This window comes from Penicillium oxalicum, chromosome V (assembly GCF_001723175.1).
Source record: "Penicillium oxalicum strain HP7-1 chromosome V, whole genome shotgun sequence".
NCBI classification, from domain to species: Eukaryota; Fungi; Ascomycota; class Eurotiomycetes; order Eurotiales; family Aspergillaceae; genus Penicillium; species Penicillium oxalicum.
Window position 1 is genome coordinate 574,769 of NC_064654.1, and position 22,606 is coordinate 597,374.

At 51.5% G+C, this 22,606-nt stretch overlaps 7 protein-coding genes across 7 annotated transcripts; 3 read left to right on the forward strand and 4 right to left on the reverse strand.

Moving 5' to 3' along the window:
* Window positions 1-1,744: 1,744 nt before the first annotated feature.
* POX_e06331 (Vacuolar amino acid transporter 1) lies at window positions 1,745-4,095 on the forward strand (the record flags this gene model as incomplete). Its single annotated transcript, XM_050115154.1, has 7 exons — window positions 1,745-1,896; window positions 1,982-2,949; window positions 3,030-3,158; window positions 3,227-3,258; window positions 3,343-3,408; window positions 3,489-3,658; window positions 3,723-4,095. 7 exons carry the CDS (start codon window positions 1,745-1,747, stop codon window positions 4,093-4,095), a joined length of 1,890 nt encoding a protein of 629 aa, XP_049967614.1.
* Window positions 4,096-4,229: 134 nt separating this feature from the next.
* On the reverse strand, window positions 4,230-5,081 carry POX_e06332 (25S rRNA (adenine(2142)-N(1))-methyltransferase; the record flags this gene model as incomplete). Its single annotated transcript, XM_050115155.1, has 1 exon — window positions 4,230-5,081. The coding sequence occupies one exon, from the start codon at window positions 5,079-5,081 to the stop codon at window positions 4,230-4,232; it is 852 nt and encodes a 283-aa protein (XP_049967615.1).
* Window positions 5,082-5,487: 406 nt separating this feature from the next.
* On the forward strand, window positions 5,488-6,574 carry POX_e06333 (60S ribosomal protein L25; the record flags this gene model as incomplete). Its single annotated transcript, XM_050115156.1, has 4 exons — window positions 5,488-5,509; window positions 5,861-5,913; window positions 6,076-6,362; window positions 6,466-6,574. 4 exons carry the CDS (start codon window positions 5,488-5,490, stop codon window positions 6,572-6,574), a joined length of 471 nt encoding a protein of 156 aa, XP_049967616.1.
* A 950-nt stretch (window positions 6,575-7,524) lies between these two features.
* On the reverse strand, window positions 7,525-7,964 carry POX_e06334 (Mitochondrial import inner membrane translocase subunit TIM8; the record flags this gene model as incomplete). Its single annotated transcript, XM_050115157.1, has 2 exons — window positions 7,525-7,691; window positions 7,865-7,964. The coding sequence occupies 2 exons, from the start codon at window positions 7,962-7,964 to the stop codon at window positions 7,525-7,527; spliced, it is 267 nt and encodes an 88-aa protein (XP_049967617.1).
* A 399-nt stretch (window positions 7,965-8,363) lies between these two features.
* POX_e06335 (Pre-mRNA-splicing factor cwf14) lies at window positions 8,364-9,218 on the forward strand (the record flags this gene model as incomplete). Its single annotated transcript, XM_050115158.1, has 3 exons — window positions 8,364-8,538; window positions 8,790-8,920; window positions 9,075-9,218. 3 exons carry the CDS (start codon window positions 8,364-8,366, stop codon window positions 9,216-9,218), a joined length of 450 nt encoding a protein of 149 aa, XP_049967618.1.
* A 2,092-nt stretch (window positions 9,219-11,310) lies between these two features.
* Window positions 11,311-13,458, reverse strand: POX_e06336 (uncharacterized protein; the record flags this gene model as incomplete). Its single annotated transcript, XM_050115159.1, has 3 exons — window positions 11,311-12,174; window positions 12,234-12,584; window positions 12,664-13,458. The coding sequence occupies 3 exons, from the start codon at window positions 13,456-13,458 to the stop codon at window positions 11,311-11,313; spliced, it is 2,010 nt and encodes a 669-aa protein (XP_049967619.1).
* A 6,575-nt stretch (window positions 13,459-20,033) lies between these two features.
* On the reverse strand, window positions 20,034-22,085 carry POX_e06337 (Aspartokinase; the record flags this gene model as incomplete). Its single annotated transcript, XM_050115160.1, has 4 exons — window positions 20,034-20,131; window positions 20,350-21,599; window positions 21,732-21,791; window positions 21,847-22,085. The coding sequence occupies 4 exons, from the start codon at window positions 22,083-22,085 to the stop codon at window positions 20,034-20,036; spliced, it is 1,647 nt and encodes a 548-aa protein (XP_049967620.1).
* Between the last annotated feature and the right edge of the window lie 521 nt (window positions 22,086-22,606).

The window sequence follows — 22,606 nt, forward strand, 5'->3', positions numbered from 1 at the left end:
CGAGGGTACAAAGAGCACAAGTTAGTTCTTCTGGTACCGGTGAAAGTGCATCCAAGTTTTCTGGTCCGGCGGCCGACTTACACAATATGAGAGAATCTGGTAGTGGGGAAGAAGACCTTTCAACACCCTTTGACGTCGTTGCAAAATTCCATTTTTCGCGCGGGCGTGGGGTTTCGAGGGGCTCTTTGGGCTCGCTGGGTGGGATGAGGTAAGCGGTTTCCAGCCCGGTGGTTGGTCTCGAGGTGGACACAGCTGGCCACGAGGGGTACCTGCTCGACATTGCTGCCAGGCACCTTGAAGGAGGTACTGCACTTGTACTCCTTCTTCGAGGGTTGAGTACCAGCGCAAATACTCACCTCGACAGTGCCGGCACCCTTTCCTCCTCAGGCTGCCATCGTACTCGGCACTCTCGGTGTACTCTTGCTCCCCACTCAACCTTTCTCTTCATCTTTTCCTGATGACATCCACAGCACCATGAATCTTCCGTGGTTTCATCATTTGATACCCTTCTCTCCACCGCTAAAAGTCCTTTGAAAGTTATGAGGAAGATAGAGGTTTCATATAGTACTTTTTAGGAAAAAAGGATTCCAGCAAATTCACAATTTCCAGTTTGCAATTTCAGGTAAACAAAGCGTGCAGGATCATAGAATGTCTTGATCTATGTGGACGTGTTGATGAAGTGCTCTGATCAGTATGTGCCACGCACTCAGTGGTACACATCCTCTCGAGTCCATTCTCCGGTACTGTACCTGAGGAACTAGGGAACCGTCGACACGTGAAGGCACGTGATTCGCACGGTCTCGCCATCCCAAGGGCATGATTGGGACCGGGATCAGTTACAGAAGTACCTTTGATATGCCAACGACACTTTCGTCATGGCATGCGCCTGCAGAAAACGCCGCTATCGGCCGGACGAGCCGTGCGAAGCCGTGGCAGGCATTTTGGATGTCATATGAAGACCCTCTCTATTCCTCTATTACACAGAAACCATCAACTCCTGCGCAGAGAGGAGTTTCTACCCTCGTACTCTCGAGTTCTCCACCACAATCCTCCGACCGGGGCTGATCTAGACGGGTCGCGCAGTACCACTCGGCGCCGATCGCCAACTACTCGAGACGCCAAGCACGTAACCTATCAGTTGGGTAGTTGATGGAAAAAAAAGGCTTGCAGCACGGGCGTCGTATGCGACGACATCATCGGATTAAAATTTCTCTCTCTCTCTCTCTCTCTCTCTTTCCTTTTGACCGTGACACCCCTCGTAATTATGCGGTAGAGCAATTACCCCACCACGGTCCTCTCACTGATCTTTTAGTCCCAACTTTGAGCCTATTTATTACATACTCGAAACTCTCCAATCGGCGGCGCGAGAGTCAAAAGAGCGCTTATCAGTTGTTGGTACGCTTTAACCCCACACTGCGAGACACTAATGGGAGCTGGGAGCTTCCTTCTTGTTTCTCGCCAGCTCGCTCTTATCTTTCTCTGTAAATCACCTGAGTTCTCAAAGAGTGTGTAGGCTCGAAAGAAGAATCGTGCGTACAAATCTCTTCACACCATCGCCAGCTGGCCAACCGTAACGACCGTGAAGGGTGTTCAGTCTCATCCGGTTGCAATTTCCCGTCCTTGGGAGCCAAGAGCAGCTCGTTCAACCTTCACCGCGGACTCCACCCGTCGCACTCGCCTGCCACACGGCACACGACCATTGGGAAAAGTTTCACAGGGATTCCATCCAAACAACTGACTGTCAATGGCGCCTGAAAATTCAGATGAGGCCATAGGGGAGGCGTCCAGCTGGGGCTCATCCAGAATTCCGACGGTTATCGCGGCGAATTCATACGACGCTGATCAGCAAAGTCGTGGGAATCAAATCTCCGATCTGGAAAATCTTGGGAGAGCCAGGTACGCTGTCAGATGGCTGTGGGAGGGTGCTCTCTTGGAACCCCTTATGATGGTGATCGTTGCCTCCTCTAACTGACTATGACAGATCGTCTTCGTTCTCACGTATTCGCCAAGTCGGCGGGCCGAACAGTATTGACAACTTTGCGCGCTCGTGGCAAAGAGCTGCTCAGTTTCCCGAGGTTCTCCCCCGTCGCTCGTCATTCGTATCGGCGGATCTGGATGATGATCTCGCCATCGCATCAGGTCTAGACAATGGCTCGCGAAGCTCTCCTCCTTGGGGTCGCCAATCCGACCATGAGCGGCCTCTTCTTTCCGAGGACTCGGCGGGGGAGGACTCCGAGCAAGAGGATCTGAGCGCACCGGGCCGGTCCCGAAAGCGAGCCCCCAGTGCAGGTCTCCTCGCTTCGTCTTTTGAGCGAAGCTACGGTGCATCCTACGGGACCATCTCATCTCGCGTGAGTGAGACCGCTCGCCGCAATGTGATTCAATTCCACCGAGAGCAGCAGCAGGCTCTCGCAGAGGCTTCCGGAGATCCTGATCGCGCGCCTTTGATCGTCAAGCACGTCGAACACGTGGACGGGACTCATGAAGATATCATCATTGGACAGTCGACGGTGCCTCAGACGGTCTTCAACTCGGTCAACGTCTTGATTGGCATCGGCTTGCTGAGTCTACCACTGGCTATGAAACATGCTGGCTGGGTGCTCGGACTGTCCTTCTTGATCTACTCCGCCGTGATCACCTCATACACTGCGCGTATTCTCGCCAAGTGCTTGGATGTGGACAAGAGTCTAGTGACTTATGCGGACTTGGCTTATATTAGCTTTGGACAACAAGCCCGCTTGGTGACAAGTATTCTGTTCTGCCTGGAGTTGCTCGGCGCCTGTGTTGCCCTGGTGGTGCTGTTCGCGGATAGCTTGCATGTGTTGATCCCCGCCCTGGGCCTCCTCGAATGGAAGATTGTCTGTGGCCTGGTGCTGATTCCCTTGAATTTCCTACCCCTGCGTTTCCTCAGCGTGACCAGTATACTAGGCATTGTTTCCTGTACAGCCAGTAAGTCCCACTATTTCCACAGCATGCCGCGTGATCACAGCTTCCATGAGACACCGAGGAAGTAGACTGACGTTTCAAAGTTGTCCTGCTCATCTGCATTGATGGATTGATAAAACCAGATGCACCAGGCTCGCTGCGGCAACCCGCGAAGACGTTCCTCTTCCCAGAGAATTGGGCAACATTGCCACTGAGTTTTGGTCTGATCATGTGTAGGTTGACCATGCCGGCCCGGCCCATCGAATATACTGTTTTGCCTGTACTGACATGAAGATGATAGCTCCGTGGGGCGGACATGGTGTATTCCCGAATGTAAGTTGTCTTATGAACCATATGCTATCAACTCATCGGTTGCTCTGTTGGTATTGCAAGCTAACTCGCATTTTTTTTTTCCAGATCTACCGTGACATGAGACACCCTAAGAAATACGGAAAGAGTTTGTGGTCGACCTACATCTTCACGGTTTGTCACCAGAACCCCCCCCCCCCCCCCCCCCCCCCAATACTCTATTATTTTGGAAAAATTGGCCTGACCGATTATAGTTCTCTCTTGATTGCTCTATGGCCATCATCGGATGGCTCATGTTTGGAGACATTGTCCGGGATGAGATTACTGCAAATGTCCTCACGGTGGACCAGTATCCACGATCCATTTCCTCCGTCGGCATCATCATTTTTATTGCCATTATTCCATTGACGAAAGTGCCGTTGAAGTAAGTCTGCCATTTCTGAATGGATGATCATTGCACGATCTTCAATAGCTGACCGCGACCACAGCGCACGTCCTCTCGTGGCCACCTTCGAAGTCCTCTGCGGCGTAGGTATTGGACCAACAGCTAGCGATCATGCACAAGGCGAGTCCATGCGGAGGATGGGCCGCGCCGCCGTCCGCGTCTTCACCGTGGCGTTGATTGTCGTGTTGGCCATCGTATTCCCGGCGTTTGACCGCATCATGGCCTTCCTTGGTTCATTCCTCTGCTTCACGATCTGCATCATTTTCCCCCTCGCCTTCTATCTGAAGATCTTTGGGAATGAGATTCCTCGACGCGAGAGAATTTTGGACTGGTTCCTCCTCCTCTCATCCATGATGCTGGCGGCGATCGGAACTATCTGGGCATTCTTGCCTCGAGACATGATTGCAGAGAACTGAATGGTTGGTCTCGATTCCACCAACTGCTCCGCCCGGGACACCGGGCGAGGACCCGACCGCGTGTCTATGTATACATAGCGTGATGCGACGCGTTATTTTATGACTTTTTCTTTTTCCGCTTGTGAATTGTGATATCACCCTTGACGCAGAACGATGGCAAAGTTGTTTCTTTTGGCACCAGGATTGAGCATCTCTTTTTTGAAACTGCGCGGGGCTGACTGGCCGACATAGTGCCATAGTTGATAGATCAACTTGTTGCTGCGCTTGCTTTGTACCAATCGGAACCCCAAACTGGACAAGATATCAAGTAAACGTTCCTCGGTCACGTAGCGCGAGTTGTCCACGCATGCCACCGGCAAGACGAAGAACAGTGTCGGCGTAAAAGTAATCGAACATTGGGCTGTGAGGAATTCGACGCAGCGCTTGAGCATGTCACCCCGTCCCGTGGCATCCGGCACATAGTTCAAGACCAGCGAGAGACTTAGGATATGGAACCGCTCCATATCAGACGCCGGCAATGGCCGCTCCATGAAGTCCTGTTTCAAGATCCCCGGTTCCTGCGAATTCAAATCGATTCGAGTCACCTCTAGGGCGGGCGTCCGCGAGCAAGCGTTCTTCGTACTCAAAGCACCAACTTCCAGCACCCGCAGTTTGGGCAGATCGGGCGTCCATCGTGCCAATTCGGGCTTGATCCAGTCCACCAGGATTTTGCTGGAGTCGCCGCCTCGGTCCATAGACTGTCCCAGTTTGCTGGCGATCTGATAACTGGCGAGGCCGCCATTGGCTTGGATTTGCGCGTCAATGCTACTGACTTTGGCAGCATCGCCGGCCTTTTCGGCCTGAGTGCGAGCTTTGAGAAGTTGATGGTGGGAGCGGATTAGATTGCGGGTTGCTTTGGATGAGAGGGCTGCTTGTTTGGGCTTGACGGTTGGAGGACGGCCTTTGGAGAGGAGGCTTGGCCGTTTGGACCGGCTTTTGGGGGCCATTGCGGAGGTGGTTGGTGTGATTGATGAAGCCGTGAATGAAATTCAAGGTGTAAATGAGCTCTCAGGGCTGAGCTGAAGAGGTAGTGCCCAAGAAACGGTGCATTTCTAGCTCAGGCGCATTCCCGATTTTGCGATTCGATCAGGCCCTCGGTTTTTTTTTTTTGCCCTTCTTCTCCATACTTTCCTCATGATGCGGGCCATCCGTCGGCGAGTGGAGTCTATGTCATGTGACGAGCCAAAACTGGATCGTGACTAAGCTGCATGGGCTCGGCGGCCGACCGCCCGTCGTTGACCGCCCGAGATCACCTGACCCACACAGTGGTAGGGTTTTCGCTTAGCGAAGCCACTCCAAATTGTTCGAACTTCGACACTGCGACGACAATCACCACGACAGCGGACGACAGCCATGGCCCCTACCACCAAGCAAGGTACGTTCGAATGAGCTCGCCTACATGCATTCGACTATCCCGTGAAATTTGTGCGATCGAGAAATGTGTTCCGGAGGGTTTTGAAAAAGAGGTGGACGGGCCAAAATGTGTTGCTTCAAATCCCACATCGTGGATTCACAATGCGCGGCCACATTACGGACGAGAAGAAAAGGAAACAAAAAAACAATCGCGACAACAGCCCGACAACAGGCAAGACTGAGTCGATATTGGGAATTTGATCTGGACACTTTGGAACTATTTCTCGATTCGATCAAATCCGCCAAATACACAAATCCCGACATTTTCGACATTTGCATACATGACCGAGAACTGACAAGTTTCGCTCTACAGGCAATGCCTCCCGGGCTAACGCTGCCGCCAAGGCAGTCGTTAAGGGCTCTTCTGTACGTCTTTTGTCCCTCCTTTTACCTTCATGCACATCTTACCGAGTTTTCTCTCCTCGAATCATTCTCTTTTGCCTGCCGGTCATAGCTGCGATAAAAAAGCACTTGCACCACCAATTCCTCTGCGACAGCTTTCAACTAACATTCTGTGCGAATCAATAGCTCCACAAGGCCCGCAAGGTCCGCACCTCGACCACCTTCCACCGCCCCAAGACCCTGCAGCTCTCTCGGTCTCCCAAGTACCCCCGTGTCTCGGTCCCCCGTGACCCCCGCATGGATGCCCACAACATCATCCTGTACCCCCTGAACACCGAGAGCGCCATGAAGAAGATCGAGGAGAACAACACCCTCGTCTTCATCGTTGATGTCAAGGCCAACAAGCGCCAGATCAAGCAGGCTCTTAAGAAGCTGTACGACGTTGACACCATCAAGGTCAACACCCTCGTCCGGTACGTTGAATCCTGCTCTCGAATTAGGGTGCAGGCATTCCCATTCTCGATGTGGCCTGCGTTTTCTCGACCATTTTTATCGTTGCTAACTGTCTCTTTACAGCCCCGACGGCTCCAAGAAGGCTTTCGCCCGTCTCACGCCCGATGTTGACGCTCTGGACATTGGCCGCCACCAAGCTGGCTATCGTCTAAAATGGAGAATAGGAAATTGATTTCTTTGGGTTTAGGCGAACTTTGTTTTCCACCGTGGTGATTCTCAATACCAGCCAGTTCCTTGGTTGTTATACGCAGCAACGAGGGCTGAATGATACAAAAAAGAAATACTTCTTGACATGATTAAAAAAAAATAAGCCGGCTTCCAGTGTCACGCCCGTAGGACAGAATGGATGTGTGTCATAGGCCACACGAGTTCTCTGTAGATGTCTGCTGGCTGGTTCTTCTTGACATCAACCATGCGCCCTCAGCCAGTGCTCAGCGTAGGCGAGTGTCTGGCTCGATGGATGCGCATTGGGCGTTTCATGTCTATGTCTAGATCTGTCGAGCTAGGCGTGATATGATCTGGGGTTACGGAATCCGGCAAAATGAGCCATTTGGCTCCAGTTTGAGCATTGGCTGCAAAGGGCGAAAGGCGAGTGTACGAGGTGAACTTCGATGATCTACAGCCACCGCATTAAAGTAGATTACACAAAGCTTTAATTTCACTTCGATTCTAGTATACAAGAAACAACTCGTACATCCATCACTCCATGAAAATGATCACCAGATGGGACATACAAATCTATAATCGTTAGCCTGCCATCGGACAGACCATAAACCAGCCGTCGGTTTCTGTCAAATTCCCCCTCGCAGGAGATTCCATCCACACGGGATGCCATCCAAATCCAACCAAAGTGAGGCATGAGAAGTCGTATAAATTCCCGGTAGGAATGTCCCTTTTATCCCGGATCCAATCCAGAGCCAAAGCGACAAGAGAGGACTTGGACCAGAACTAAAAACCATAGAAACGCGCCAGTCCAACGCAGCCCTAGCCGCCCCCGCTTTCCCTCAGCCATGTCAAAATCATGATCCAGCTCCAGACCCAGGATAATTTGGATACGATGTGCGAACCCGCTTCTCCACTTCAAATCCGGAAGCAAGCGGTTTCCCACTCAAGCGCAAGTATTTACTGGCGCATGCTGCCCAGCTTCTGCAGGATCAACAGCTGTGAATCCATCCATCGGTCCACGCAGTTTGCCGCGCATGCCTCCTCGCTTCGGTCGAGAGTACCGGATGAGAAGCTCTTGGAGGTTGTGCACTTCTTGAAACAGACCTCGTTGAGGGAGTGGACGGCTGTGAAAAGCAAGGGTAGTGGTTAGCAATCCGGTGGTTTTTTACTTTCTTTTTCTGAGGGAGGAAAAGAGAGCTCGATCGAGCTCGGCGCGCAATTGGGAGGAATGAGGCAAAGGTCATCATTCTTGTTGGAACCTGAGACCGATCAATATAGGCATTGAGACACAACTTACTCTGCTGAATAGTTGCCTTTTGCTGCTCGTTGGCGAGTTGCTGCTGCAGATCAGCCTTGTCGGCGTCGCTGAGCTTGGAGATATCGAGAGAAGGGTCCATTGTGTTGTGGGGAGTGATATACGGAGATGTCTTGACAATGAAGAAGATATATAGAGACCCTCGTTCACAATGATTCGAACGGGAATGATATTTTAAGGAATTGGATGGTTCGAATGCGCAGGTGAGTCCCCGGTCTCATCCGCGGAAGTTCGCCCTGCCCGCAAACTCGAGGCGGTCTGAGCTGGCACAAAAATGACGCGGCATCGGGTGGCTTCTTTGAAAACCACATCGGACCGACGATTGCGAAGTGTTGTCTCCAGTTTGCATTTCTACGGGATAGTCTCAGCGCCAGATCGAGTGCTTTTACGGTGCTTTTATTCTCTTCTTGAAAATCTCCGTGCTTGGAATCATAATTCCCCACTTTTCTCGATCTTCACCTGCTACCTCCTTTCTGTCACCATGCCACCCGTTCGCACGGCAGCTCGCAATCGCAAACCCCCACCAGCTGGGTTCGATGATATCGAAGACACTCTGCTGGAATTCGGCAATAAAATGAAGGATGCGGAGAATGCGTCTCATGAGGGCAAGAAGAAACATGAAGTTCTCTGGCCAATCTTTCAGATTAGTCACCAGCGTAAGTGACAAGCAATCTCCCTTGCCTCGCCTCGCCTTTTCGCAATACGATAGATGTGCGCGTGCGCTTGTGCTTGGCACCCTCAAGCACTGAGGAGCCAGGCTGGCTGGCCGACGAAAGAGGTTGGCTGGTTTGCCCCGTTCATCGGCAGCTTTAGGGAGTCTTTCGAGACAGTTCTCGTTTCAAAAATTGGAAATGAATCTTCTCTTTTGATGACCCCAAGACTGACCTTGTCTTCTCCTCACCCCCAGGCTCAAGATACATCTACGATCTATATTATGAAAAGGAAGCCATTTCAAAACAATTATACGACTGGCTTTTGAAGAACAACTATGCCGATGCCAACCTGATTGCGAAATGGAAAAAACAGGGTTATGAGAAGGTGAGTTAATACCCTGACACTCGAAACCATGCGATGGAGTTTTGATCATGATTTTCTCAATATTGTGCAAATATCATTTCTCCTTCCTTGGCATTGCGCATTGCGCTTCGACATAGGACCTTTGGTTGACTGACATTTCTCGTCAAACTTCTAGCTCTGCTGTCTCCGCTGCGTTCAGACCAAGGAAACCAATTTCAATTCAACATGCATTTGTCGTGTTCCCAAGGCTCAATTGAAAGATGAGCAATCCATTCAGTGTGTCAGCTGTGGGTGTCGTGGCTGCGCTAGCAGTGATTAGAAGAAGTGCTATTCAATGCTTTGCCCATCACCTCGATCACAGTGGCCACGGGCTGCTACCCAGAATGATCGAATGTTGTTCACTCTCGTCTTTCAGCCGTCCAGGTTGTGTCTTTGTCCTCATTTATTACCCGACGACTCTTTTTCCCATGAGCAAGGCGCACGACTTGCTGGAGAATCTGTCCTCAGTCTTCAACATCTCAAAGACAATTGCTGATCGTCGGTTGTCGGTTCTCGATCCTCAGGTATCCTTGGGATTACAAGAAAATCTTCGACTTTTGCATAACGCATACAGATCGATATAAAGACTATTATCACAAATAGTCATAACACCGCCACCACAAAGCCTCGACTCGACCCGTCTCGACTCGATCCAACCCCAAGATATTGATCAGGAATATCAACAGGTCCCAAACATCCCACAATCACACATCCCATCTTCTCAGATCAAACCCACGAAAGAAAGGCACCATCAAATCATTCCCACTCTCAACTCTCTTCGACCTTCCCTCGTGAAACCAAATCCTTTTTTTTCCTCTCAGGGACACCCCTTAAATCTTTCAAGTCTCCAAACCCATCTACATTCCTCACCATCATCCTCGCCCACTCTATCACTCCATATTCCAAAAAAAAAAAAAAAAAACCAAAACCAACAACCCAGCACACTTGCAACGCCTCAACGACCAAAAACACATCTTTTTCCAATGTGAACATGGGGGGAGGGGAGTGCTCAAAACATTTGAAACGAGGTATTCGAGGCACCTGTTTTTGTGTTCCTGTCTTAGTTCTTTTTTTGGAGAAAGAAATAATGAATCAAAAGAAATCCAAATGACATTCAAATTCTACAAGTCTAGGGTACTTTTGGAATGCCGATTGATCTCCTTGTAGATGGTTCCTGGCCTTGGTAAGATGAATAGGGATGGTTTTTGCTTCGGAAAGATTAGGGGCTTGGAGGCGCGGAGGGATGTAGAGTCTTTAGTTTTACTCACGACACTCACAGTACGTCTATGTTTGCAGATCATGGTCTAATCGGAAGAGGACAAAAAAGAATCCAAGGAGGAAACTGGGATACTCGGGACAGGTGATAATCACGTTCATATTACTCTAGCACATAGGGAGAAAAGAAAAGATAGAAACAACCTAAGAATAAATCAACCTCACAAAAAGCCAACAACGCCTCCAATGTAGTTAGCACGTCCCATGTAATCCCTTTCCAGCGCTGAGCGCTCCCTTGACAGTGTGCACCGCGTGCTTCAAACCCCCCCAAAAAACACCCTCTCAAAGGACACAAAAGACAAATTGGACAGGGCGGAGGAAAATCAAACAGCAGAAAAGTCAACAACGATGCAGGCGAGAAACAATCTGTCTGGCAGCTCTCAAGAAAACATCAAATCCCAATATCCCAAAGAGTGAAAAAAAAAAAAAAAAAGACCATCGCTTGTTCATGTACATCTTGGCATCGTCATAAAGGTCGTAGTCAAGTCCCCCCTGTGAGGTGGGGGGGATCTGTGTGTGGGAGAGGCGCGAATTGAAGAAATGGAGGAACAAAAAGCAAGTGCCGATCCACATCGGCCGGCGACGACTCAGTAGAGTAGTTTGGACAATCGACAGGGTTGCAGATACTGCACAGAAGAAGAAAAGACAGGCTCCACCTGTTGCTTTCCACCTCCGGGGAGCATAGATTTGCACGGCCCATGGTGAAACATCGACGATGATGATCAAAGTACAGAAACAGAAAGCCGAGGACGCCTTGAGCCTCACGAGTCACACGCCACTTTCCTCCCCAACAAAAACAAAAACACAAAACATGCTCGGCGTCGAGGCCGGGAGTATCCAACGCGCGAGGTCGGGAGTGGACCGAGAAAGCTTCATACAGAATCGGCATCACGTGCAACCAGATCAAAAATCAACAAAATGAGGGGCGGACGGGGAATCAAGCGGACAGGACAAAAGTCCAGTCTTTAAACCATCAAAACAATGAAAGAGAGAGAGAGAAGGGGAAAAAAAAAAGAACAACACAGTCGCAAGGGTGAACAAAAAGACAAATCGAACACGTCGATATGTCAGGAGGAGGGAGGAACAAGGAACCCCCGTCAAAACATGGTGGAGTGGCTGCGACCATTCAAATGAGGACGCGCATGGAGAATCTTGTGCTTGAGACTCTCGTCCTTGTTGGAGCCACCGATCTTTTGAAAGCCTTGCAGCAGATCAACACCGTCCACTTCGTTGGGGCTATCGTTACTCTCATCAAACAGGTGGAAGGCGAAAAAGTCATCCTGACTGCCCTCCGCGAGACGCGAGCCGTCGGGCAAGCGAGACGGGGATTCTGGGAAAGTACTCGACTTGGATCGAGTGAGCGAGGGCACATTCAACCGACCCCCCAGGGAATTGCTCAAATCGGTCAGGGGATGAGTGTTGCTTTCGAATCGAGGGCGCTTGTGAGGGCGCTTCTCCGGAGACCCAAGGGCGACCGCGGACATGCACGTGTCTCCACATGGATCCGCAAAGACATCAAAGGTACTGTGAGCATGATCCGCCGGGGTCAAGGAAAAGGCCTCGTCGAGGAGCGTAAAGGCGGGGCTCCAGGGCAGGAGCTCATCATCTCCGATGCCCAATTGCTTGATGGGGGAATTGACCATCTTCTGGATCTTGCGGCGGTGATTGCGCAGGTTCGTGTTGGGCGAGACGGAAGGGGGCGGCTTGGCCGGCTTCTTGAACTTGATCACGGGGGTCAGCGGGGGTGGGAGCATGCTCACATACTCGTCGCGCAGAGGCGACGACGCCACCGCGGGCTTGGTTTCCTTGCGTGCGGTAGTTTCACCGGGACTGTGCTCCTGCGATGAGCTGCGCATGCGGGCGATTTCCTCCTCAGCGCGGCCCCGCTTGATGCGAGGTGGCTCGATGTCCAAGTCTGAGGTCAGGATGTGGCCGGCCTTGTTGGGCCGCAGTGCAGACGACTCCAGCGAGGAGTAGTAGCCGCTGTCATTCATCGAGATGGACTTGCGCTTGCGCGAACGCTGCGCCGGAGTCGGGCCGGCCTGATGCGTGGGGGTGGGCGGGTCCCGGCACGAGCGAAACGAGGAGGGGGGATGGGGGGCGATGATCGAATGGCTTGAAGAGGAGAGGATCGAATGGGGGCGGGACGAGGGGGCCCGGTGCGTCGGGGCGCTTCATCTGCGGTATCTTCCTGCAAGGCGGGATCCGATGCGGGCAGCGTTGCATCCGACGAGAGATCCTCCAGGCGCGAGGGAGCCTTGAGCGGGGGCATTTGTCGCAGCACCGGGGAGGGGGCACCACCCAGGTGGTGGTGGTGGCGCTGGGCGGCTGCGGGATCAACTCGCGCTGCGGCGCGGCGGGCAGAGGCAGACTGGACATGGTGGCACGGCGGACCTGCTTGTCCTTGAGGAACTGGCCCTCCATGCCCGGCTCGATGGCCCAATAGTTACCCTTGCCGGGTCATCCTTGGGGCGCTCCTGTTTGATAAACGCTTTGTTGAGACTCAGGTTGTGTCGGATGCTATTCTGCCAGCCGGCATCGAGGTTCTTGTAGTAGGAAAAGGTGTCGGAGATCCACTTGTAGATTTGCGCCAGGGTCAAACGGCGGTTGGGGGCGCGCAGGATGGACATGCCAATCAGGGTCGCGTAACTGTACGGCGGCTTGGTGCCGTCGTCCTCGATCGCGGGCATCTGATGCGGTTCGGGCAGTCGATAGAGCTGCGCGTCGTCCGACTTTTGCCGCTTGACCGGACGTTCTCTGAGCGGCGCGGCTTCCATCAAGGTGCGCTTCATGGGCGCCTTGGCGTCGTAGGAGGGATCCGGGAAATCGGCAAAGCTGCCATGCGCCGCGTCGTCCACGTAGCGATTGTCTGTGGACTCGTCGGTGGAGTGCACACTGGAAAATGTGGTGAACAGGGCCGACTGCGCGGGCATGGAGGTCTGGTGGGCGAAAGTGGGAAAGGCCGGCTTCTTGTCGGGCGAGTCGGTCTTGAACATGGGAGGATTGGGAGCGGTGATGGGAACGAATCCGAGTTTTTGCTCCGAGGCGGACTCGTGCGACGCCAACCCTTCCGTGGGCGATGGCCTGTGCGTGTTGGATGAAGGGAGCAATGGAGTCTCGATCATAGGTTGGAGTGGTAGCGGTGAAGGTTGAAGACGGGGCTCAGGTTTGGGCGCGGCGTGGGCTGATGGGCCAAGTGCTGGGGCGAAGGTGTGCGCACCGAGCGCCGGACGCGTCGATCCCATTATGTGCAAGGATCGAGAACGAGATCAAGTCACTCGTCGCACTGAGCAATCATATGACGCGTGAATCAACAAACGGGGGATGGGGGGGAGGATAAACTGTCGTTGATAATCCACACACGCGCGCGACTCGCAATGATAGGATCGAGGGCGCCAGAGCGGGATCGTACTGAACCGTCTGGGTGGGGAGGGGACGGGTACAGCCTAGTGAACTGAGCCGACGGCAGGGTCTGTATTTGTTGCCCAACGGTGTCCAACGGTGTACGCCGAAGAGGACTGGAGGGACACTGTTCGACGGGGCACGGGTGCCAGCCAACGTGGATGGAGAGGGAGAAAAAATAACTTGGTGGTTTTGTTGTCTTTTCCGTCAGACCAATCGTAGGCGGTGGATGAGGAGGTGATGTCGTTGTTTATCAAAGTCTATCGTCTCCGGCTGTGATGGAGTGGATGAGAGTGGACAAGATGGTTAGCGTTGGGCAGGCGCTAAGAATCGGACACGTCCACTTGGGGAGGGGGAAAGCGAATGAGCGGGTGACAGAGGCGGCCAAGTGTGGAATCTCCACGAGATGATCGCGGGCGACAGATGGCTCGATGTGAACCACGATGGATGGACTCTGAGAGGGAGAGAGAGAGAGAGAGCGCGCGAAGGGCAGATGGTGGGAAACACAAGCAGAATGATGGCTGATGTTGACCACTGGCAGTTCAGGTCCAGCAGCGGGTGATGTGATTGTGTACTTGCAAGGTCCAGAGCGGGAGGGGACCAGATGGGTGGAGATTGGTGTGGCTTTGTATGACACGTCGTGGTGATCTGGCCGAGGCTTTGCACGGGCAGAGTGAAGAGAGGGGCGTAGGGAGGAAGATGGGGGGTGGGAATTGGAGGGAGGATTGAGATCTCTTGTGGTTTGTGAAGATCTGGCACTGGCGACCTTTTGTCTCCTCTCTCTCTTCTTCTTCTTCTTTACTGTCTGGTGGTTTCCAGAGTCGATGCTCAGACGCACTGGAGTTGTAAGGGAACAGAGGATCGGGCCCTTTTTTTTTTTTTTTTCCTCTTTCGAGGTGGGGGGGATGAGAATAAGTGGAGGAGGAGGAGCGATGATGGCTTGCCAGGCGAGGGCGTTCCAGATCCTGTATGGTATGGCGGTGGAGGAGAGGTGGTCTGGTATGGTATGAACGCGTGGAGAGGACGCGTCGTAGAGGGGTAGAGGGAGGTGACCATACGGTATGCTGTGACCATACGGTGGTATTGTACACGTTCTGGAGGGACCCAAGGGATTCGCGCTCCTTGCTCGCCGACATTCAGCAGGCGGCGATCCGTCCTCCCGACTGGTTCTCAACGCTGGGCGGAGTCGAGCTAAACCGGCTGCGCGCCTTGGAAAAAGATGGAAATCATGGGATCCACTTGTGGATTGGGATCTCCGGAGTTATGTTGTTCTTTTTTAGGGAATTTCGCTTTTTCTACGCTTCAATCTCCATGGTCGTGGTTCGCCGCAGACTGAGGGCGCTCAGCAGACTGAATGATGACAAGAGGACGAGTACTTTCACCCATAGTCAAAGATGTCAACTTGACTCTTCCTCCAGGACCATCTTTTCCATGAGGATGGGTGAGTGGTTGCTGGTCGTGCACGAATGGGTGAATGATACGATGACCCCGGGGGGCTGTCCGAAGAATTGATGGAAATCGTCGGGCCAACCGTGACTTGTGGCTCCATCCAGGACTATATCGATGATTATTGGGCTTTATTGACCACGGCGATTCGACCGGGTTGACCAATATTCGTCCTTGATTGATGCTGGGAGCATGAGCCCTCAACTAGTCACTCCCATAGGGCTTTGCCGTCGACATGGTCAATCCCGACGGGCGCGGACTTGGATTGGGTACACTTGACCCAGGTCGAGGGGACTGGATTTCGATTCATTACTTCAGCTCCACGATGACCGATCGGATGAGGATCCCACACTGGGCAGTGGGCGCGCACCAGTGGCACGGCACATGAATCTGCGATCTTAGTTTCAGTCAATCTATCCACCGCCAGTGAGACATGATCTCGGATGGTCCTCCGTCGTCATCATCATTATACTCCTCTGCCGTGTCGGCAATCCGACTGATCCTAGTAGTACGCGCAAGACCATGAATGAGAGTGAGAGGTTCGACTGTCATTTCACAAATCCTCGGAGCCCTGGAGGTGGTCCACGTTAGAAGGGTTGCCTGCAATGTCTCCTCCTGCCTGGTTCGGCTCGCATTCTCCATGCCGTGGGTGTTCTTGGAGGGAGGCAGAATGAGCTCTGCTCATCCACCGTCAGAACACTCCCGAGTTTAGACATGCAGCATCCTTAAGTTTTGTTCCTGGTTCCCAGTCTCCGTGTCCAGAACAGGTCGACTCCGGGTACCTGAAGACAATCCGTGGACCAGAGCCAGGGACCGGTCAACGGCCACTCCTCGTCCAATGAAGTTCTTGGGAGGGCGCGTTGGACCATCCACGATCCATCATTATTTCTAGGGTACCTTTTTGGCCCGCACGGGAAAGGTCCTTGGGACATGACATTGGAACGTGGCAGGCAGGGAAAGAATCGAGATGAGAAGACAGAAAAACCGGGTTATGGCTGGGCCAAACTCTACCGTCGTGGAGTGTACCACTGTTTGAGTGTGTGACTCGTTTAGAAATATGGAGTCGCGCAGAACTCTACTTTCATTCTCCTATAGTACAGCACTCAGCGAGTAGTATTCACTGAATACTACTCATTTCTCTCCTTCAAGCAGAAAGCGATGCCGTTCCTCCCCGACCCGTCCTGTTGGACCAACTTCCGCATCTCCAACTTTTGACTGGGGCTCATCCCATCCGCCCGGCGCCACCAAATATCGACATCATCGGTGTCGCAGGTCGCCAAGTTTTTTTTGTTTTTTTTTCTTGCTTTTTCTTTTTCTTTTCTGGTTCTTTTTTCTTTCCACCCGAGTCGATCTGATCTTGTCTGGACTCGGAATGATTATTTTCAGCCTTGGGTCGCCCAAGTTTCAAGCCCATCTGTACAAGACTCCCACGTCCAGGATCATTACTCTCGTACACATCAACCGGCGGGTAGGTAATAATTAGTAGCCGCCTGCCGCGCGATCCACCGATCAGACGTTTTCAATCCGATTTAAACCTTGCCAAACCCACAGAGACGACGACTGTAGACTTGAAGAATGTAGCAATGGAACCAATTCCCTCCGGACCCCAATGAACCTCCGAGGTCTCTCCGTCTTCCCCCCCCCCCCCCCCCCCCCCGTGTAGAATAATATGAATGCAACGTAAACTCCACTACGATCTTTACTTGCTCAATATTATTCTACTCTTTTCCCGCCCATCCACTTCAATTCCCAACCTCATACATCGTCCCCTCCAATCATGGAAATTCACCCTCTTTTGCCCTTGAAAATAACGCCCTACTCACTTCACCACGAGTAAACACTATCAAAGCCTGGTGGACTCTAAATCACCATATAATAGAGCAGCAATTATTGCTTTCCCCCCTTCCTTTTCCCTTTTCCACCTCTTCTCTCCCAACTCCTACCTCCTACCATCTCTTTCCCTCTTGTTCTCTCTCTCCCTCTGGAATGTAAGAAACACACTCCCCCTCTGCCCCCAAAAATAAAAGTGGACCTGGAAACCCCATCCCTTGCTCGCCTCGCCCTTTCCAGCCTCCACTCCACGGACTTGTAGCACTCGTAGAAGAAAGTTCACAGGTTCACTTCACGTCCGAGTGACAAGACACTCTCCCCTCTCCATGGAGAGTGGATTCCGGGTTCAAAAAGGGTGTGTGACAACTGGTGACTGGGGACTGATCATCCAGCGGCAGGTATGCGGTTGACACGCCCTGTCGTGGTCCTCGCAGATGCTCTGATACATGAGATAGAGTGTTTTGTGGTATGATCTGATATACGCTGTGCTCAGGTTGCTGTTATTCTGGAGACTTGATGGAGAAGAGAGTCGGCTACTAGTACTGTGTGGTGTGTAGTGTGTACTTGCATAGTACTGTACAAGATTCAAGGGAGGGGAGTCGATGCGCTACGCTATTCTCCAGCTGGAGCCAAGTGGCGATGTGTACTAAGTAGCCTGGGTGGTTTATGTTGAAACAGTAGTCTAATAGACTTTTTTGTCTCTTTTATTTTTGAGTTTTTCTTTTCTTCTTTTTTTTTGAAACAAGATAGACAGAAAATCAAATGGATCATGTGGTTTGATATAAGGGTGCTCTCTAGTGTCTGGTGTCTATGTGCTAAATATTTATAGCCTCACGACGGGTCTGAATATAGTAATTGCCTCGGATCACGCGCTCTCTGCTTAGGTATATTTTTTTTTAGATTTTTTTAATATACAGTGTAATTGATGAATTAAGACATCAAGAAACACTTATAAGTAATGGGCTGGTGTATAAAGTGCAAGAGTATCATAGCTTCAAGTATGGGTACATCCTTGAGATGTACCATCTTCCGCACCCCGAGTCCAGCCTACAAGTCTGCAGTCTGCATTCGCATCTCTATATCCCATATATTTTTTTTTCATATTATCAACCAACCAACTCGATACCAAAATTGAAATCTTACATTAAAGGACCAGTGCTAAGTATATACCAAGTAAATATTCATACATCACCACAGTACTTAACCCTATATCCCGAATAATTCAAAAATCAAAGCAGGGGACGGATCCCCCCACTATAACCTGATTCCCTCCTGCATATATGCGGAAGATCATCCGTGCATCCGTTCATGCATGTGTATTCATGGATGTGAGCCTTAACTCGAAATGATCGGGATCGATCATTGACAGGGGGGGGGGGCTACTATACTACACTGTACTTGCATCAGATTTAATACAATAGATAGTGCCACCTATACTTCCATCTTCCCCCTCCTTCCGATCTATTTCAACCTCCCCTTACCAGTTCCGGTCACGGTAGTTTAGTTAGTTGTCATGTCGGCTGGTCGGGTGCCCGGGGGCTACGGTCAGACAGTAGGAGTATTGGAGGGTGTACATCCAAGTGTGAGTATGCCCTAGGCTCTTCATAGGGATATTCTTTTTGACCTTGGGAAAGTGTTCGTATTGAGGATACTCTATAGCTGAAGTCTAGGAATACATATCACCTATTGAATAAGTATATGATCATATCAGCGAATATATACATAGGTGGAAAGATACGAATCGTCTAAAATGTAATACGTAGGTACTCGATAATTGATCTACGAGTTCAAATCACCATCAACTACAGTAGTACATATAGGTACTCAATTGTCCCTAACCTATCTTCAATCACCATCTGCTCGATCCATGATGACTTACATACATCTGCAGGTGATGCATAATGCGTTCTGTGCCCTAAGAAAACTGTTTTTTGTTTGTTTTTTCCTTGCACTCCCGGCCTTCATGGATCCCCGGGCCGCTGGTACCTATGGAGGCGGCAGCTGCAGATGCAGCTGTACCCGTTTTTTTTTTATATAAAAAAATGGATTTTGGGGGAATCATTTGTTTTATTATGATAACCAATAGGAATAGATGTATTACTTTTCTTGGTTCCCCTTGATTGTAGATCGTGTAGATCAAATAGTAAGACTGGTTGATCTATTTACCCAGATTGAAAGCACAGAGTGATAAATTGATGGTATGGGAAGATTCATCCGATCTTCTAGTATTGATGTCGAGAGTGGACAGATATTCCCCCGTAGAAGATGAGTTGAGTGAAGAGGTGTGGAAGCAGGGTGCCGATGCTGGCTGGGTGGCGGATTGATTTTTACATTTACATGTGAATTTGAGATGTACAGTAGAGTCGAACCTTGGATATGAAGAACTGGAGTAGGTACAGAAGCATCACGATCGTGACCCTTGCTTCCTCTCGGTACCTCTGGAGGATTGCTCATGTTGAAATTCATTCTCGTTTCATGTACATCATGCGGGGATCCGACGCTCCAACGCTGTGAGAGGATGGGCGCAAGTTTCATCAACCATGGGATGACTGGGACACACAAAATTGATCTGGAGGGGAGATCATTGCTGCGAGGCCAAGCTTTTCTTCAACAAGCTTCTCAATATCGATGTCTCCGCCATTCTCATCTCCCATCTCCCATCTCCATGCCCACCGGTCCTCAACACACCCATCTCTCCAGTGTGAAAATCACGCGCCCGCTCGTCAAATCAACTAGTCTAATTAAGAGGATAAAGGTCAAAAAGGCCAAGGAGGGGGGGGGGGAACAAGAAAGACGGCCTCCACGACACGAAAAAAAACCCACCCGAGGGAAACAAAACGCCCGCCGACCGCCACAATGCAAAAAAAGACAAAAAGGAGGAAGCCCTTCTTCAAGAAACGAGGAGGCATGCTGAGCTGAAACAAATGTGTGTCCCGAGATCTTCGTTGAAAATCACTCGGGTATATCATGCAAAAAGAAAAAAGCCAACTTTTCTCTATCACGAACAAAACGAAAAATCGAAGCAAAGGTCAGGCTCACCCAATGGCAAGCCCCTAAAAAAACAGAAATCCAGCGAAATAGGCCAAAGGGGATATCTCAAACGACAAAATGGTACGTTCTATGTCCTCCCTTCCGGGGCATTTTATTCCAGGAAGGTGAACATGCTAGTGTGGATGATGTTGAGGGCACGGTCGGCATCGCGTTCTTCGATGACACAGGAGATGTTGATTTCACTGGCACCTGCAGGAGAAAGACACATCAAGGCCACGCGTCAGTCGATTGTCTTTGCCTTTTTTTTCCCTACAAGGGATGATCAAGGGAGACGAGGGGCGACATGGTAGGAGGCGACCCAGAGAGGGCGGTAGAGAGAGAGAGCACAAAAAATAAAGGTGGAGGGTGGGATGGGGCGGGATCGGGATTTGACATCAATTTGATGAGGGGATGGACAAGTGTCTTACCTTGTGAGATCATCTCAATATTCACATTGTTCTCACCCAATGTAGTGAACATACGTCCCGCAACTCCAATCATATTCTTCATCTGTTTGCCAACCAGGCTGAGAATGGCCATGTCGGGAATGATATCGACCGTGCCGTACTTGGTCAGGTCGTTGAGCGCACCCTTGAGAGAATCATCAATCACTTGATAATCATCACGGCCATTACCATTCAGCAAGGGCAATTCCGAGTGGAGAGCCATCGAGACGTGGACTTCACTCGTGGAGATCAAATCGATCGACAAGCGCCACTTATCCAGAATGGAAAAGATCCCTGCAAAGAAGCCATGTGACAAGGACCGCTTGTTCGAGTGCACGTTGATCACCAAGATCTTGTGCTTGATGGTCACCGCGGTGGGTCGCTTGGGCTTCTGCATCAGGCTAGGACTGCGAGTGCGGAAAAGACGAGGGTCGTGACCAGGCGTGTCCCGCTCCAGCTCGGCGGCAGAATCGGGGAAGATCACAGTGCCGCGGTTCTTCGGGTTCATCACGTTCTTGATCCGAATGGGGATCTTGGCGCGAATGACTTGCTCCATGGTGAACGGGTGGATAACCTCGGATCCATAAAAGGTCAACTCGGCAGCTTCAGCGGGAGTGATGGTCGGGAGGAGTCGCGCCGTCGGGACCTTACGCGGATCGGCCGTGAAGATGCCATCCACCTCCTTCCACACCTGCAACTCTTTGGCGTGAGTGCCCACGGCGACGAGGGCGGCACACAGATCGGTATAGCCACGGCCGACCTGATCCAGCAGGCCACCGGGAATGGTGCCAAAGTACCCTGTGATGACCGGCACCCGGTGCTCACAGTCCGCGACCAGCTTACCCAGAGCAGCCGCCAGAGAATTGTAAAAGTCCTGATCCAGACCATTCGGACCAATGGGGAAGTCAATCACCTCAGCCAGATCGACGTATTGTGAGTCGACCCCACGGTCCTGGAGAAACGCGGCCATGAGCCGACAGCTCAGCTTCTCACCCGCGCTCATCACCTTGTCCACACATCGCGCGCTGATCTCCCCAAGGGTTTGCGCGGCCTCAAGAACTTTCAAAACCTTCTGGCATTCGGTGTTGATGTCGGCAATGACTTGATCCCGTAGTTCCGAGGACTGAATCTGTTCCTGCACCACTTGCACGTGCTCCGAGCGGACGGCTTCGACGAAAGTGTGGTATTGCTGAGAATGGGAGCTTTCAGCATCCCGGGCTGCCCGCAGTAACCTATATGTCCATGTCAAAGAGACATCAGCTGGTGCTCAACACGATTGACCTGATACTGGCCGTGACCTGCGTAGCGTGCATTTGCATCTGCAGGTTGGTACAAGTATTCCATCGAGCGTTTTGATGACTCACCGGTTTGTAGTACCCTCTGCTTTGGTCGAGCTGCTTCTGGCGGAGCATACAACAGCGACCCTGTTGTCAACCAGGCTGGGTCTGTTTCACATGCCAGATCCACTTGTCAGCCCACATGTACTTCACGATGATGAATTGCAGACCCAAGGTGAGTTCTGATATGCCAAAGATCGTTCGGGGGATGGGAGGCACCGGGGGGAGCTCCCAGGAGGGGAAGTCATTGCTCACGTACTGGACCACCTGCTCAATGATATTCAACGCAAACTTGCCGACACTGGTGCCGCCGAATTTTTGTACCACCCAATTGCTGTGGCCGGCCCCATTGGCCACAGGGTATGATTCTGAAGAGGTCATTGCCAATGTACTCCCAGGCTTGAACGGTCCCAGACTTTGAAATTCCAAACGATTGACCAGATTGCTGTCGACACAAGACAAGAACACGGAAAGAAAAGAGAATTGGGGGAGGGGAAAGCGAAAGCGGAGGAGTGGGCCGGCTGCGGCGCTGGGCGTCTTTTTTCTTTTGGAGTCATTTTTTTGCGGTGACTCAACTTTGGTGACCCGCTCTCCTCGATCCAATTCGGGGATACGCTCCAGTCACCGCCCTATTCTGCTGGTAGAATGATGTCGCGAGGTCGGAGGTACCCCGCCAAACAGGTGACCGCTCGGGATGAGAGACCAATTACCATCACTCAATGCAATCACGCAATCGGGCCCCTCGTCTACGATAAGCACGATACGCACGGGTCACAAAGTAAGGTAAGCAAATCAAGCAGGGTAAGCAGTGTGGATGGGCTCTGTGAAAGATGACGCACGGGTCTCGACGATAATTTCGGTACGGGAGGGTGGTTGATGACGGGAATTGGACCACAAAATTG